General features: G+C 37.1%; 1 protein-coding gene across 10 annotated transcripts in view; it reads right to left on the bottom strand.

Annotated features, from left to right (window-relative positions):
- The window catches only part of NUBPL (NUBP iron-sulfur cluster assembly factor, mitochondrial), a 205,750-nt gene that overhangs the window by 145,170 nt on the left and 43,823 nt on the right, over positions 1-16,757 (bottom strand). For all 10 annotated transcript variants that reach the window (XR_014313608.1, XR_014313609.1, XM_082737927.1 and 7 more), the window contains one exon: positions 10,534-10,624. Coding sequence is in view for 8 of the 10 variants with exons in the window: in XM_082737927.1 (XP_082594053.1) it covers positions 10,534-10,624 (91 nt within the window). In the remaining 2 variants the exon portion in view is untranslated. The remainder of the gene's footprint in view (positions 1-10,533; positions 10,625-16,757) is intronic.

Below are 16,757 nucleotides of genomic sequence, written 5' to 3' on the forward strand. Positions count from 1 at the left end.
ATAGGACTGTCTCCTTCAAGATTTGGATATGCTTCCTCTCTTAACCTCTTCAGGCTGGAAGCAGTAATTGCTTCACTGTTAATCAACAGTTATTCTATCTAATACAAATAGTCCATCTCAAATAATCATGTCTTTTTGTTGGAAAGTGGCCCCAAGAAAAAGATCCTCAAAATGAGACTAAAGTTATTCTAAAATGAAGAGATAATCTCTATAGTGGAAAGAAATGGGACCACTAGAAATGTATTTCACATTATCAAGATTCATGATTATACAAATTAGATGAAGAGCAAAGCGGGGACACCCAGTAGAGCAGTGGCTAATTTTGGCAATTTGACCACGGGGTATCCAGATAAATGATTTAACATTATTTGGAATGTACCTGTGAGAGTCTTTCTGATAAGATTAACATCTGAATCAACAAATAGAGTAAAATAGATTATCCTCCCTGGGTAGGCTTCATCCAATCCACTGAAGACCAGAATAGAACAAAAAGGCAGAATAAGGCAGAATTTGTTCTCTCTGCCAGTCAGCTGCCTTCAGAGTCAGACTGCAATTTACACCATTGGTTCTCCTGGTTCTCAGGCCTTTGGACACATACTAGAACTACACAAAACAGCTCTCTTGAGTCTCCAGCTTGCTAAATGTAGGTCTTGGGACTCCTCAGTCTCCTTAACCATGTAAGCCAATGTATCTATCTGTATCTCTTGATTCTGGTTTTCTGAAGAACCCAGATTAATACAGGTAGCTATGGCACTAAACTGCTTTGAAAACAAAAGTAACTGCAAAGATGGCAAACTCATCTGAATTCTTAGTGCTCTAGAGAGTATATAGGAAAAGGAAAAAAAAAAGTAAAAACTATGAATATAACTTTGCTTCTGGTTGATAAAAGAGTAGCAGGAGCAGAACTGGCTCTCTAATAATCACCACCACTACCCCCCAATACACATACTTTAAAAAACTGAACAAAACATGTAAAAGTATGTTTTTAGACATGCTACAATAGGTAGGAGGACCATGATCCCTAAAAGAAGAGAAACAAGAACATGAGTCCTATGACTGCTACAGTATACTGCCCTAGAAGCAGTTTCCAGGCTGTAGCCCAGAGAGGGGAAATTCAAACGAACCCCAGTAAGCTTGCTGAGCTGAGACAACAGAATCAAAGTTAGGCAAGACAAAGGCAGCTAGAATTTATAAGGCAGAATATCAGAGAGGAAGGAGCAACACAAAGAACTCAAGAGAACCACAGAGGGTATCTATGGAGTCCCTGGCTGAGTATTCATCTGCACAGGAGTGAAAGAAAATTCCACAGGACTGACGAAAGAATCAGTGGAGGGCTGTACACTGTACAATTCCCCCAAATGGCACACAGCTGGAATACTTACGTTTCCACCAGCCAAAGAGGAGAGATCTCACAATACATGGTAAAGTGTTCAGAAAGGTACTGCTATAGTACTGGAGTATATTAGCCATAGACTAAAGACTGCTCTGGACCCACCCAGGCAAAGTTTAAAAGAATCAAATAGATTACAAGTAACTTAACTGCATACAACAGAAACTGGCAAACTTTTCAGTAAAGGACAAGACGGGCTTTTTTACATGGACAGACCTCTAGAAGTGGGCAAAGTGTGTTAAGATATTTATGACAGTTGAGGCTGAACAAAATCATATTCAATTAAAGAAGGAAATACTTGGGGAGACCTTGCCAACTATCTTCCCAAAACCATTCCCATTCATTATATAAACAAACTAAGGCAAGAAGAGTTTAAAACAACTTGCCCAAAGTACACAAAAGTAGTAACATAAGCTATAGCCAGGATCTAACTGCAAGCCTCTTAGACTCTAAAGCCCTACTGTAGCTTACTGCCCACCTTGTAATAAGTCTTTTGCTCTGTAACAGATAAATTCCATCAAATCATGCTATTAACCAATTAATGCACTTTCTGTTACCACTGACCATTTGTAAAGATAGGGAAAAGCAGTTAACATGTATTAAGAACCCTTAAATTTATTAACTCACTTATTTTTTCATACTGCCTTCAAAGTTGTGGAACTTGCCCAGGAATACACAGCACTGAGTACTGCCATGGGAACTGGGGGGTGGGTCAGCCTGAATGAAAGCCCAAGATCTTTCCAACACAGCACATTGGCTTAAAAGAAGCACAAATGACAGTCCTCAGATCAGTTCAAAGAAAAGGAGTAAAAGAAAAAGTACATCCCAAACCACAGAAAGGGAAAAGGGAATATAAACAGAAAAAGGGATGAACAGAATTTGAGAAGGAAAAAGAGTAATTGAGAAATATGATATGTTCTCTCTGTACCTTGCCACATATTATTTCCCCATTTCCATTAAGGTACAATTTAAGTCTAGTATCTTCACAGAGCTATTCTCCACTTCCCCAGCTCTCAATCTTACCCTCATGGGTCTCCTGTATCTCCTTTAAATCAATTATGTGATAGCATAGAATACATTATATTGCTATTTCTGAGTGTTTTATTAATCAGGTTACAAGTAGCTTGAGGACAACTTTGTATCTTACAGTCTAGATTCCAACACGAATGCAGTGTTTTTGTTGACAAAAATCATATTCAAGTATTACATTTTTTTAAAAATTATTTAGAAGTTTTTTAAAAACAAGTTATTGCCCCAGGCACCTTAATGCCAGTACAGTAAACAAAATAAATGGAGAGAAAAGAACTAGTTCAAGTCTCTACAGGATTGTTTACAAAGTGCCACATCTAAAATATTATTTCCAGACTTCAAACATAAACTTTGGACCACTCACTTCTACATCATTTTTTAAAAAAAGGAAAAAAATGAAGCAAATAATTTTGTGAAATCCATAATAAGAATTACTAAACTAGAAAGTAAGACTTCCGATTTCTGATTAAAGAACCTTCCATTAAGCCAACAGTTCTCCAAGTATGGTCACTGGTCCTCTGGAGATCCTCAAGAACCTTTCAAATGATCCAACAGGGTAAAACTATTTTCATAAAAAATTAAGATATTATTGGCTTTTAACTGAGTAGACTTTTGCACTGATGGTTTAAAAACAATAGTAGGTAAGACTGCCAGCACCTCAGTAGAAACCAAGGCAGTGGCAGAACCAAACTGTATTTAACAGTCATCATATTCACCACCATGCACAACAGTAAAAATAAAAGCCAATTTCACTCTAGAATGTCCTCAATAAAGTAGTGGTAAGTATTTAATTTATGAAATCCTGACCCTTGAATGCATGTCTTTTTAACAGTCTGTGTGACAAATGAGAAGTACACATAAAGCAGCTCTGCCATGTACGGCATTCCAATGGCTGTCTCAGGGGGAAAAACACCTGTGTAACTGTTTAAGTTGCAAGCTAAACAAGATGTATTTTTTTACAGAATACCATACATAAAAAAAAAAAAAAAAGACAAACTGAGAGACACATGATACTGTTCAGATTCGGATACAGCCCCCAGTTACTACTACCATTTCCAGTGTCCATCTGAGATTACAAAGAAACAAAAGTCAGCAGAGAGGAAGGAGGAAGGTTATAGAGCACACAAGGCAAGCCTCAGCCACTGAAGACAAAGGACTATTTTGGGGTGGAAGTAGCAGAAGGATGGGAGATTAAATTATGATTTATAAATACATCCCACATACATATTTTGTTTATGACAGATGGAATATCACCCATAGTTTAAATGTTTGTTTTTTGTTCAATATCAAAATTTAAAACAAAATTTAAAAGATAAATATAATCTCTTTCTCTCTCTCTCTCTCTCTAATATGACCAAGTCTCTTACTCTTTTTTGTGCCTTATGGTTCAAAGGCTTATCAGGGTCCAAATCTGGCTGGCCTACATCACAGAAAGATGCTAAGCGAAATAAATCAATTAGAGAAAGACAATGATCATATGATCTCTCTGATATGAGGAATTTGAGAGGCAGGGCGGGGGTCGTTGGGGGTAGAGAGGGAAGAAATGAAACAAGATGGGACCTGGGAGGGAGACAAACCATAAGAGCCTCTTAATCTCAGGAAACAACCTGAGGGTTGCTGGAGGGAGGTGGGGGAGAGATATGTGGCTGGGTTATAGACATTGGGGAGGGTATGTGCTATGTGAGTGCTGTGAATTTATAAGGCTGATGAGTCACAGACCTGTATCCCAATAATACACTTTATGTTAATAAAAATAGATATACACACACACACACACACACACACACACACACACACACATATATATATATATATATATATATATATATTTTTTTTTTTTTTTTTAATGGGTGCCTGGGTGCCTCCGTCATTAAGCATCTGCCTTCTGCTCAGGTCATGATCCCAGGGTCCTGGGATCAAGCCCCGCATCAGACTCCCTGCTCGAGGGGAAGCCTGCTTCTCCCTCTCCTATTTCCCCTGCTTGTGTTCCTGCTCTCACTGTCTCCCTCTCTGTGAAATAAATAAATAAAATCTTCAGAAAAAAAAAAAGAAGAAGAAGTTCCTCTCTTTTTCCATGATCCTCTGTTCCTACCTTCCCATAGTACATAGGGTGCTAACATTTTCCATGTCCCCCCCAGACTGTAAGCTCCTCAAGAACAGAGTTTACATCTTACTCATCTTTATTCCCTAGAACATAGCACAGTATCATTATAGACATGTTCAATAATTGCTTCCCAAATGACTGATTTCCCAATAACCATATATACTTGATAAAATAAATTTCCTCAAGAAGCAAAACGCAAGTTGTACTGTCTTCGAAAGTAGTTGGAAGACATTGTTAAATTTAAATATAATTTTAAACTATTACCTTATTTAGCCACTCTGAAAATGTTTACTTACTACTCCCTCCTAAAACTTCCTCTTGGCTTTTAAGGGGCACCATTTTCCTTGTCTTCTTTCTACTTCTCTGGTCAGTGCTTCTCAGTCTTTTTCTAATCCCTTTAGGTTAACCTCCCCAAATTCTACCCTCAGTCCTATACCTGACTCCATTTATAACCCTTCCAGGCTATCAGATAAGTCAGAATTTCTCAACCACAGCATAACTCACATTTTGGACCAGGTAACATTTTATTGTAAGGGGATGTTTAGTGCACTGCAGGGTGTTTTAGCAGCATCCCTGGCCTCTACCCACTAGATCCCTCATTTGTGACAATCAAAATTCTCTATTCATTGCCAAATGTCTCCTGAGGGAAAAATCACTCCAGGCTGAAAATCAGTCATCTAAACTAACAACTTCAAATATCATACACACACCCACACACTGCTAACTCCCAAATCTGTATTGTTAACCCAAACCTCTCTCCTGAACACAATATATTCCAACACCTGTTGACTCTCTTTGGACATCAAATTCAATAAACCTTAACTCATTACTATTTTCCTCAAATTTACGCCTTTTTCCTCTCTGCTCTATCCTGATGAATGATACAACTATCTAAACAATCACTCAACCCAGAAATCCAGGAGCTGTCCTAGAGACCTTTTTCCCAGTAATACTCAATGAATTACCAAACCCTATTCTTTCAATCTCTTGAATATCTTTCAATTAGGACCCTTCCCCTCCAGTTCACAGACTTAAATCAAGCCTTATCACATCTCACCGGATCACTTTAATAGTATCCTAACTGGCCCTACCCACCCCCACCCGGTGGGCCTATTATCTTTCCTCCACAACACTGCCAAAATGATCTTCCTAAGATACAGAACTGATGTCACTCCCTTCCCTAAAATCCATGACAGTTTCTCATTGCCTGTGAGTTACACTTCAGTTCCTCGAACAAGCACAAAAAGGTATTTATGGTAAGACCATCACCTATCTTTCTGGGCCCAATCTTACTCCTACAACTTCACAGAGAATCTCCACAGTGATTCCACAGAAGAATATCCACAGAGATTCTTCACTTCTGCCATACTAAGCAGTTTGCATTCTGCGGGCTTTTGACACATAATATTCCTTCTGCCTGGAATCTCCTCCTCCCTTTCAATCCCCAACCCCCTCTTACAACAAACTCCTGGCTTATCCATTTTAAAAAATTTAGCTCAAAAATCATTCCTCCAAGAATGACTCCTCTCTAAATTCCCTGCTTTAGAGTCCTCATCTCGGTTCACAAAGAAGCAAGCCCACACTTATTTTATAGCATTTACTTATGCTTATTATGCTTATGATCACTGGCTAGTCTATCTACTATAAGCTCCAAGAGAATGGGTATCAAACCTTATTTGATCTGACAGTCAACAGATCAAATATTTCTCATGCTTACTAACTATACAATACGCCCATTAATATTTGCTACGTAAACAGAAATACCTCTGCAAGTGTTCCACTCTCCCCAAATCACGTGTTCACCAATGAAGCTCCTGCCTTCCTTTTTAAGACTGAATAACATTGTATTCTATGCGTATACCACATTTTGCTTATCTAATCATCTCCCAATAGATACGGGATAGCTTCCACGTAATGGAATAATGAATAGTGAATTCATAATCGTAACAGTGAATAATGCTACTATGAACATGGGGATATAAAAACTATCCAATTTTGACAAGAAAAATCTCATTCCAATGCATTACCCTGTATGCACACCACATACACAAAATCTAGAGTAGAGATCCAGAAGGAACGTGAAAAAGATTACTTCTTTTTTTTTTTTGTAACATGTCTAATCTCTTCTAAGTTAGCCTAACCAAATCTAGACTATCAAAACTTTCCTTGCCTCTTAGTATAGTGTTCTTTTTTATGGCTTTTTGCCTTTTCCTATATAGTCTTCAACTCACATGTGAATATTCCCGACATCTTCCACCTTCAATATTTTATCTTATTTTATTTTGGCTTTTTTAAAGATTTTATTTATTTATTTGAGAGAAAGAGAGATAGAGAGAACCCAAAGGAGAAGGAGAAATTGACTCTGAGCAGGGAGCTCAAAGGTAGCTCAATTCCAGGGCCCTGGGATCACGGCCTAAGCAGAAAGCAGATGCTTAACCGATTGAGCCACACAGGTGCCTGGGTCTTTCACCTTCCAAACTCATTTTACACCCTGCTTTTACCTAATTACTTTCCTAAATGCTTTACTTTCTGTTAACAAGAAAGAAGAAAGAAACAAAGAAACAAAGAAGAAAGGAAAGAAAGAAAGGGAGGGAGGGAGGAAGAAAGGAAGAAAGAAAAAGAAAAAGAAGAAAAAAGAAAAGAAAAGAGAAATGGTGACATTTATGGTATGTGAATTATATCTTAATCAAAAATAAAAATAAAGCTCTGTTCTCCTGTAAAAAAAGGAAAAGGAAAAAAAAAAGAAATACATTTTAAGTACCCCTAAAAGGTTTCTAAAGTACCCAGTAAATTATTAAAGTAACTATGAATCAGCAATAATGAAGTCTATTTTAAAAAGCAAAAATTTGCAAGGCACATAAGTAAAAATAGAGTATTAAAAATAAAATTGCAAGTTAATCCTCCCACTACCTAACAATAGCAAGTTCTTTTAATTTTTCTCATCTGAGAGAAGATATTGAAAATGTGCCAAAAATTTTGAAAAACACTGGGAATGATCAGAGATTAGGAAATAAGAAAAAAAAATTTTTAACCTGGAATCAGACTAGAAAAGAGAAACGTGAAGTACAAACAGCCCTAAAAGATATGGCATATTACAAATGTACCATACCACTAGTCTACATATCTTAATGACAGCTCCCTGATATAACTCAAAAAGTGAAAGAGACATAGACGAACCCATTTATCTTGAGGGAGGTGTTAATCATAAACACAAAGATTTTTTTTTATTTTCTCAGTGTTACAAAATTCATTGTTTATGTACCACACCCAGTAATACGTGCCCTCCTTAGTACCCACCGCCAGGCTCACCTAACCCTCCACTCCTCTCCCCTCCAAAACCCTCAGTTTGTTTCTCAGAGACTACAAAGATTTAGGACCTGCTGATAACAAATCTTTCACAGTTTTTCTTTATTGTTAATTAGATAATTTTTTCTGCAATAGAGAGTATAACAGGATAAATTAAAATGTTAAAATACAGAAATGTCAAAATGAGACCAATTAGTATAATGGTGGCAGGTTTATCTAAGATTCAAAAAAATAATTTATAAGTTTGGGCCTTTAAGAATCCACATTCTTTTAAGTGAATGCCTTAACCATTCAATTTATTTCTTGGGTGACTTAAGATCAGCTTGTCAACACAAAAGAAGTATTCTTTTAAGGCTTTCCAAGATTTCCAGTATCTCATCTTTACCAGAAAGCCTATTTAATGGCAGCCAATTTGCAAACATCAAATTTAAGATTACAGCTTCAGTAAAACAAGAAGAAAGAAATTAAAGTTCATTTCAAGTATTTATGTTGGCATAGACTGAACAGACTACTTAAGAAAAAACTGACACCAGGGCTCCGTTTTGCCATCACTCATGTGCTGCTGCACCAGTTTTCACATTACTTTAATCAAGAGACAGACATAATAAGTCTATCATTTAAAGTACGCAAATTCATTACTCCTTTGTGAAAGTTTGACATCTTGGCATATGTCACATATTTGCAAACTAAGTATGCATTCCACTGAAAGGACAAAGAAAAAAGAAGCTAGAATAACTTAGCTTTTTAAGTTTATATTTTCATCAAACAAGAAAACTCAGTGGGTGTTTATGATATAGGACTGCTAGGGTCAATTTTATCATCACTACATCTTCAAATTTCCTACAATTATTCAGAACTTAACACTGTAATTGACTCCAACAACGAAAACACAAACAAAAGCACATTAAATAGCAGACAGTGCCTAATTAACATTTAATGACAACAACAAAATACTTCTATTATTTACACAGATAATCCAACAAAAACCCTATAGTAAATAGTCATTTTGTTCTAGATCTATGGAAAAGAAAAAGCCCAATAAGAAATGAGAAGAAATTCTTCAATTATATACTCTAGTTATAATTTGAAATACAATTTTCTTTAAACATTCATTTGTTTGAGAGAGAGAGAGCACACATGAGCACAGACAGGGGAAGGGGAAGAGAGAGAGAGAATCTTCAGGTTGACTCCCCACTGAGCACAGAGCCAACGCACAGGGCCCCATCCCAGGACTCTGAGATCATGACCTCAGCCTAAATCAAAAGTCAGCTGCTTAACCAACTAAGCCACCCAGGCACCCCTAAAATTTGAAATAAATTTGAATAAGTTAATTTCATTCACTTAAAACCATTTTTCAAGAAATTACAAGTTTTTCCAATACTTTTTTTTTTAAAGTAGTCTCCACAGCCCAATGCAGCCAGGCACCCCCATCCAATACTTCATTCTATGATCACAGCATCTCCTTGTTCTTTTTTTTTTAATTTTTTTTATTTATTTATTTGATAGACAGAGATTACACGTAGTCAGAGAGGCAGGCAGAGAGAGGCGGAAGCAGGCTCCCCGCTGAGCAGAGAGCCTGATGTGGGGCTCAATTCCAGGACCCTGGGATCATGACCTGAGCCGAAGGCAGAGGCTTTAACCCACTGAGCCACCCAGGTGACCCCTCTTTGTTCTTAATGCTTTATATTTTCCAGCTTTCCAAGAGAGTGTAATAACAAGCAGAGTAAATATTAAAAGATTTACTCAAAAAATTACTGTCCTGGGGCACCTGGGTGGCTCAGTGGGTTAAAGCCTCTGCCTTCGGCTCAGGTCATGATCCCAGTGTCCTGGAATCGAGCCCCACATTGGGCTCTCTGCTCAGCAGGGAGACTGCTTCCCCCTATCTCTACCTGCCTCTCTGCCTACTTGTGATCTCTGTCTGTCAAATAAATAAATAAAATTTTTTAAAAAATTACTGTCCTATTAATAGCAGTGAAGGCTGGAAAAATAAACTAATGTTTTGGGTGTTTTTTTTCAAAATACCTTAAGACAAACATGACAAAAATTTGATTAGAAAAAATAACCTTTATGTCTGCTAACACAAATATATACTTTCTATTCAAATACTTTCAAACATCCAAACACTTAGTGTAAAGAGATAATGATCACTGACTATGTGCCATGCACAAGGTCAAATGCATTACACTTAATAGCAATTTCTTTTTTTTTAAGATTTTATTTATTTATTTATTTATTTGTCAGAGAGAGAGAGAGAGAGAGAGCACATAAGCAGGCAGAATAGCAGGCTGAGGCAGAGAGAGAAGGAGGCTCCCTGTCGAGCAAGGAGCCCGATGCAAGACTCGATCCCAGTACCCTGGGGTAATGACCTGAGCCAAAGGCAACGGCTTAATTGACTGAGCCACCCAGGCATCCTGCAATTTCTAACTGAATGATTTCTCACAGCAAAATTGTTAAGTTTATTTTACATAAGGGGCAGAGGCGAGGTACAAAGAGGTTAAACAATTCAGCCAAAGCCACACAGTCAATAACAGAGCTAGGATTCAAACCCAGACAGTGTGGCTCCATTTCTGATTTCAGAATTACCATACTACACTATGCTGAAGGTACACAGGGTACATGGCAAAATGCCTGAAACTCAGGAGTTAATTTAAAAAAAGGCATAACTATTATGTCTAACTATATTATCTAGCTTGTCTTTACTTACTCTGTGATAATTCTGGACTTCCTTTCAGATTCATCATCTTTGGAATCGAAGGGCCATACACATCCACATCGAGCAAACCAACAGTCTTTGACTAGAAGGAAACAGAAATTATTGTAAGATTATTTCCACTCTTTGTCAATGATAACACACACAGCAATAGTAAATCTAACTATAAAGAAGAAAACTCGCAAAATATTCCAAAATCCTAACCTAAACTTTCTCAAAGCAAAAGTAAGGTAAAAGATCATAAACTACTTAGATAAATACTTCTTATTGGTTTACCAATTTCTTCTAGATAACTGAGGAGAGAAACTCCCTGCAAACACTTTACACATTGTGCTTCAGATCTCCCATAGAGTCTCAAATAGACTAAGACCTTTTTGGTCTGAAGACTAACAATTTACACAAAGACAATGTTAAAATAATGACATACAATGGCAAACAAAACCACAGGAAGATGGAGCATCAACCTTTGGAAAGCCCATCCAACACACCTAAGAATACAAAATGAAAAAAAAAAAAAAATCATGGGACTAAGACTTAATAAAGCAAGTGAGAAATTCTGACACAGACCCCACATGGAAATGCTAATGAGGACAGTGGCAGACATAATACAGAGACAACCTCTTACATGGAAGTCACAGTTAAACACCCAACGTCCTCTGGAGAATTCATAAACAACTAAAACTGTTTTTCATTGACAACGCATCTACCTACCACGGGCAGAATAACCTGATTGTCCTCTTTACTAGTTGCCAGTTCATCAACGACATAGCCAATTAAAGGGAAACAAAATTCACTATTCCCAAATATGTTTTTTTTTTCTTCTCCCCCCTGCCCATTTCTCCTTTGATGGGAGTAAATCAATCTGTTACTGGTTTTTCCATACATGAGCAAACAGAATGCTAACTCTAACTATATGTCTTTGAGTTATGTTTCACCAGGACTTGGAATCTCCTCCCTCTCTCTCTCTGTATCCTGGCAAGATAAAATTCTTAACCCCTCAAAAAAACCTTCTTTTAATTAAATAATCCCCCATCTTCCATGTTATTTACCTATTTCCAGACACAAAATTACTTTTTAAACCTTGCTCTCTGGTTCCTATTAATACATAAAATAAGGTACATTCAACACTTATGTCCCTAATTTTATACTAAAACTGCAGTTCTCAGAAAATCATTTAACGTCCCTGTGTGACTCACAGAAACCTGAAGGACTAGGGATTAAAATCTGCCTCTACCAAAATCTCAGCTTACTGTAAAATAAGTGAGAAAACAGGAAGAATACTTTAACTTTAATAGAAAGATAGCATATAAAATTTAGGTTTAATGCATTTAAGTATTAGCTTTAAAAAGGGTTGGAATTCCCAATGAAAAATTCTGACCAGTTCTGAACTCTTTTTTAAACCATAAACTGATTTAGTTAAACTAAACTAGAACAGAATTAAATTTATTATGGATAAAAAGATTTTCAGGGGTGCCTGGGTGGCTCAGTTGGTTAAGTGTCTGTCTTGGGCTCAGGTCCAGGGATCCAGCCCCATGTCAGGCTCCCTGCTCAGTGGGGAGTCTGCTTTCTCCCTCCCTCTTATCCCACTCCTTCTCTCTTTCTCTCCCTCTCTCTCTCCAATAAATAAATAAATATATTTTAAAAAGAGATTTTCAAATGAGGGAGACTAAAGCCTTATGAAATGTGGGTAACTGTTGATACTATTATCCAAGGGTCTGCTAATGCTAGAACTATTAAGGTAAAGAAGCTGAAGAGACTCCATTCTAGAAATACTCTGTTTTTCTAGTAAAACTCATTTACTTATGATCCTTATTTGCCTCTGAATAAGCCAAAGAAGCTCAGTTCCCACTTTAAGAGGGAAGCAAAAAAGTTAACCATTCTCTGAGCTTGTCCTAAGCCCCAAATACCTAAGAAGAGCTAGATCCCAAATATGTTCCAGGACATTAGCTTGAACAAACCTCAGCTGACACTGGCACCAATAGTGCTACCTTATTGTTCACTTGACTCTCACCTTTGATCAGACCCTACCCTGGATTCCCAAAGGAATACATGCCCTAGACCCCTTTCCAATATAAAAACCCTAGCCCCAAGCAACAATGAGACTCATTCTGTTTTCCTTTCCAGATTGCCCAGACAGACCATCTTGTTCTGTTGTTTCACTTTCACTTTCTCCAGCTCATGTCTGATTTCTACCCTACACACAAGCCAAGGACTCTCTTGGCTGGTCCTGTGGAGAACCCCCACTCTGGATCCTTAGACCCAGGCTGCCTACACCAAGTTCACAAAATAATAAATGTCAATAAAAACAAAACTATTCTAACAATTTTTTCTGCTTTGTTATTTATATTAATGTTGGTTTTGTAATAACTTGAAAAGGTTAGGTCCCAGGTTTCAAACTGATTTCCTAAAAATAAAGTCAAGTAAAATAACTTAACTTCTAAGTTTATTTTTATGAAACAAGGAAATAACTAAGTGATCCTGCTTGGGTCAATTTTTTCATCCCTCAGTCTTTAAGTTTCCTTCAAAATGTTAAAGAGAATCTATCATCTATTTGTCCTGAAAATATGAAAACCATGCCTATCTAAACATTCTTGGCATCAGGTTCAAGACAAAGCTCAAGATCTGCCCCAAAATTTGCTGTGGTAAAAACAGATTTTACACACACCTAGATGGCTATTAATATACATAATAACATAAGAATAAAGGGGGCAGCCACAAGTATGCTCACTCACTCTCTTAAAAAAAAACGAATAGAGGGTGGAGGGGGAGAGGCCATTACAAGATTTTAGAGTTCCTTTGTTTCCTAGAAAACAGAGCCAAAGATAAGAGAATCTTCAGTGTGTTAGGTTCTCTGCATACTCTCCCTAGGAATAGTTACTACTCACTGACCTAAATTTAGTACCAAGGTTTACATATATCAAAAAGGAAACAGAAAGGAAGGTATGAAGTTCAGGAAGAAGAGAAGACAAGGACAGGTAAGAAGGGAGGGAGGAAAAGATGGGAAGTTAATCAACAAGATTATATTAAAACATGGATAAAACAGACCTCTACAGCCAGTTCTATGGACAAATTAGAATTCAGAATTTTTTTTTTTTTTTGGTTAATTTTAGGAAGAAAAAAAAAGAAAGAAAATTTTTAGAAAGCACGCCATCCTAAATTACCCAACTAAACACCTAAACTTCCCCCTAATTATACCCCCTTATTGCTTGAATTCCTTCTTGATGCCAAGTACCCTAAACATTTTATTTACATTTCTCCTTGACTACTCATAGCAATGGTGCAAGGTGGTATTATGCTTACCTATGGATGAGAAAGCTGGAAACTAACACTCAAAAGTGTGTGTGTTTGTGTGTGTGTGTGTGTGTGTGTGTGTGTGTGCGTGTTTTAGAATGAAGCAGAGTGAGAAATTAAACCCCAAAATACTAACTTCAAAAATCTCCATCAGAACTTTAACACGGTTTGACTACAAAAAGTTTAGATATATGGCAGGGGTCAGCATGCTTTTCCTTAAAGGGCCAAACAGTACTATTTTAGGCATTGGGAATCATATGATCCACAACTACTCAACACTATCACTATAGCACAAAAGCACAGTCAGTATGTCCATGAATGAACACAGCTGTGTTCCAATAAAACTTTATTTACAAAAACAGTCAGGGTATGGTCCACAGATCACAGTTTGCCAACTTCAATTTAGAAAATAAAAGTTTTCGGGATGCCTGGGTGGCTCAGTGGGTTAAGCCACTGCCTTTGGCTTAGGTCATGATCCCAGGGTCCTGGGATCAAGTCTCCTGCGCCGGGCTCCTTGCTCAGCAGGGAGCCTGCTTCTCTCCCCGCCTCTGCCTGCCTCTCTACCTGCTTGTGCGCTTTCTCTCTCCCTTTCTCTCTGACAAATAAATAAATAAAATATTTTTTAAAAAATAAAATAAAAAATAAACGTTTTCATGACCAAGTTATTCAATCACCCAACAATCTAATTTTGGTTTTGCCAAGAGCAGGTAGAACACAGTCATCTCTTTTAATGTCAGAGAAGCTATCTCATTAAAGATTTACTTCCATATCTTTAATTGGGTAGTTTTTAAAAGCAATAAAGAGCATACTTTTCATGCTGTTTCACTGGAACTAAGCATGTCTTGAATATCATGAATAAAATTGGTGTCCATTAAACAAAAACACTGAGCCTATACTAATTAAATCATATTGTACTTAGAATTGGCATAGTTCCTGGACCAGTAAAATTACCATAGCTACAAAAATTACCTTGAACATATTTTCAACTCAAGAACTCACTAATGTTCAAAAAGTGCCAAAAAAGCCTCGTTTGTTTTTCATAATTTACTCCATTGTTTTTAAATAGACTCCTATTATAGGTGTATAAATAGTCTGTTAATTTAAATTTTCAGAGTTTTATACTGTAAGAACACAAATGAGCAAGATAGAAGGCTATAAATAAATATATGCAGCTGAGTGTCTAACTAGCTAAGTTTTATGAGTCCCTTCTACCTCATTCCTCCTGAAATATTCAGTCAAGAAAGCTCCAATTAGAACTTCTCTTATATTTAATTTCAGCCAGGCTTAAGAGAATAGTCACATAAAAGTCCCACCAAATACACAACAGATAAAAATGATTAGCAAAAATAACTATAAACTTACTATCTTAGAGTGTGATTGCCCAATCTTTAAAGTTGTCATAAATGTAACCTAATATGTTGGTACCTAACATTACACTCTTTTTCTGACTCTCCTGAAGTTCTCAAAGTCTAGCAGATGACATAAAACAAAACAGATCAAACTCCAAAATACTATTTAGATTTTGGGATTTCTTTCTTTACAATTCATATCACCCTGTAATATGGCAGATTTACTCAGAGTGATTATACTGTTTCATTACTACCACATGAAAGCTATAATTTGAGAGCCTACAAGTCCTATTTTCTTGTGTTGGGTTTCAAAGGCACCAACAACAGTTTTAATACTGCTTCGTTCTTTCAACAGAATTTATATTAAAGATCATAAAACTTCATGACATGTTCCTTTTATCCTTGTCATCTGTTAACAGATCCCACCAAAAAACAAACAAAAATAATTTTAGAAGGATCTCACCCAATTATTTCTAGGCATACATCTATTTAAGACTAAGACCTACCAAAAGGTTTTCCTTTCCATAAAAGTATCTAGTTAAGGACGCCTCGGTGGCTCAGTGGGTTAAGGCTCTGCCTTCGGCTCAGGTCATGATTCCTGGGATCAAGTCCCACATTGGGCTCTCTGTGCTGTAGGAAGCCTGCTTCTTCCTCTCTCTCTTTCTCTCTCTCTGCCTGCCTGCCTGCCTACTTGTGATCTCTGTGTGTCAAATAAATAAATAAAAGCTTAAAAAAAAAAAAAAAAGGAAGAATCATCATCTAGTTAAGAATCTCATGATTCCCTGCACATTACATTTCACTTAATCTTGGACTAGCATTTGGGATTTGAATTCAGTCAAGGCTCTTTCTTCTCTTTCTGCCGTGTTTTAAGTCAAGCTGCCATTCACTAGAATTTCAATCTCTTGGTAGAGAAAAATATGTTTCTTAATTATATTAGCTAAAATTAAACAAGAATCTGATGGGGACAAAACTAATGGCTAACGAACGGTTAAACAAGGTGACAAAGAAACTATTTCCTCCTATTTACTAAAGGACTGTCTAAATCTTCAAGTTTGGTAACGAAAGAGGAACAAGGGCAACATAAAGGTAAAAAGGAGCTATAAGGAGCTCAAACTTCGGCTATAGGAGCACAAACAGAGATAGATTCATGAAAAATATACAACAATCCCAAATGATTAACTAATTACTTGCGAAGAGCTGGGGGGGAAAGCAGAAACAGAAGAGAAATAATAGATTTCAAATTACAGACTATTTTAGGGCAGAAGAAAACTTAAAGAGATCATCTTAGTCTTCTGTTCACTTTTTAGTGGTGAAGCAACAGATCCAGAGATAATGCCACAACTGGGTCTAATATCCAAATCTCTCTCCAACACACAATAAAGCCCAAATGCTAACAGTCACCAGCCATTCCCCTTTATCTCTCTCATCTCATCCTCTATCCTTCTCCTCCTTTTCCTTCCATTCCACAGACACCGCCCTCCCCCCCACCCCCCGCAGCATCTTAAACACACGAAGCATGCACCTGCCTTCTGCAGTTGTTCCTTCAGCCTACAATCCTGTTCCCCCAGATACCCACCT

This window comes from Mustela nivalis (genome assembly GCF_964662115.1).
Source record: "Mustela nivalis genome assembly, chromosome: 6".
In the NCBI taxonomy this organism is placed as follows: domain Eukaryota; kingdom Metazoa; phylum Chordata; class Mammalia; order Carnivora; family Mustelidae; genus Mustela; species Mustela nivalis.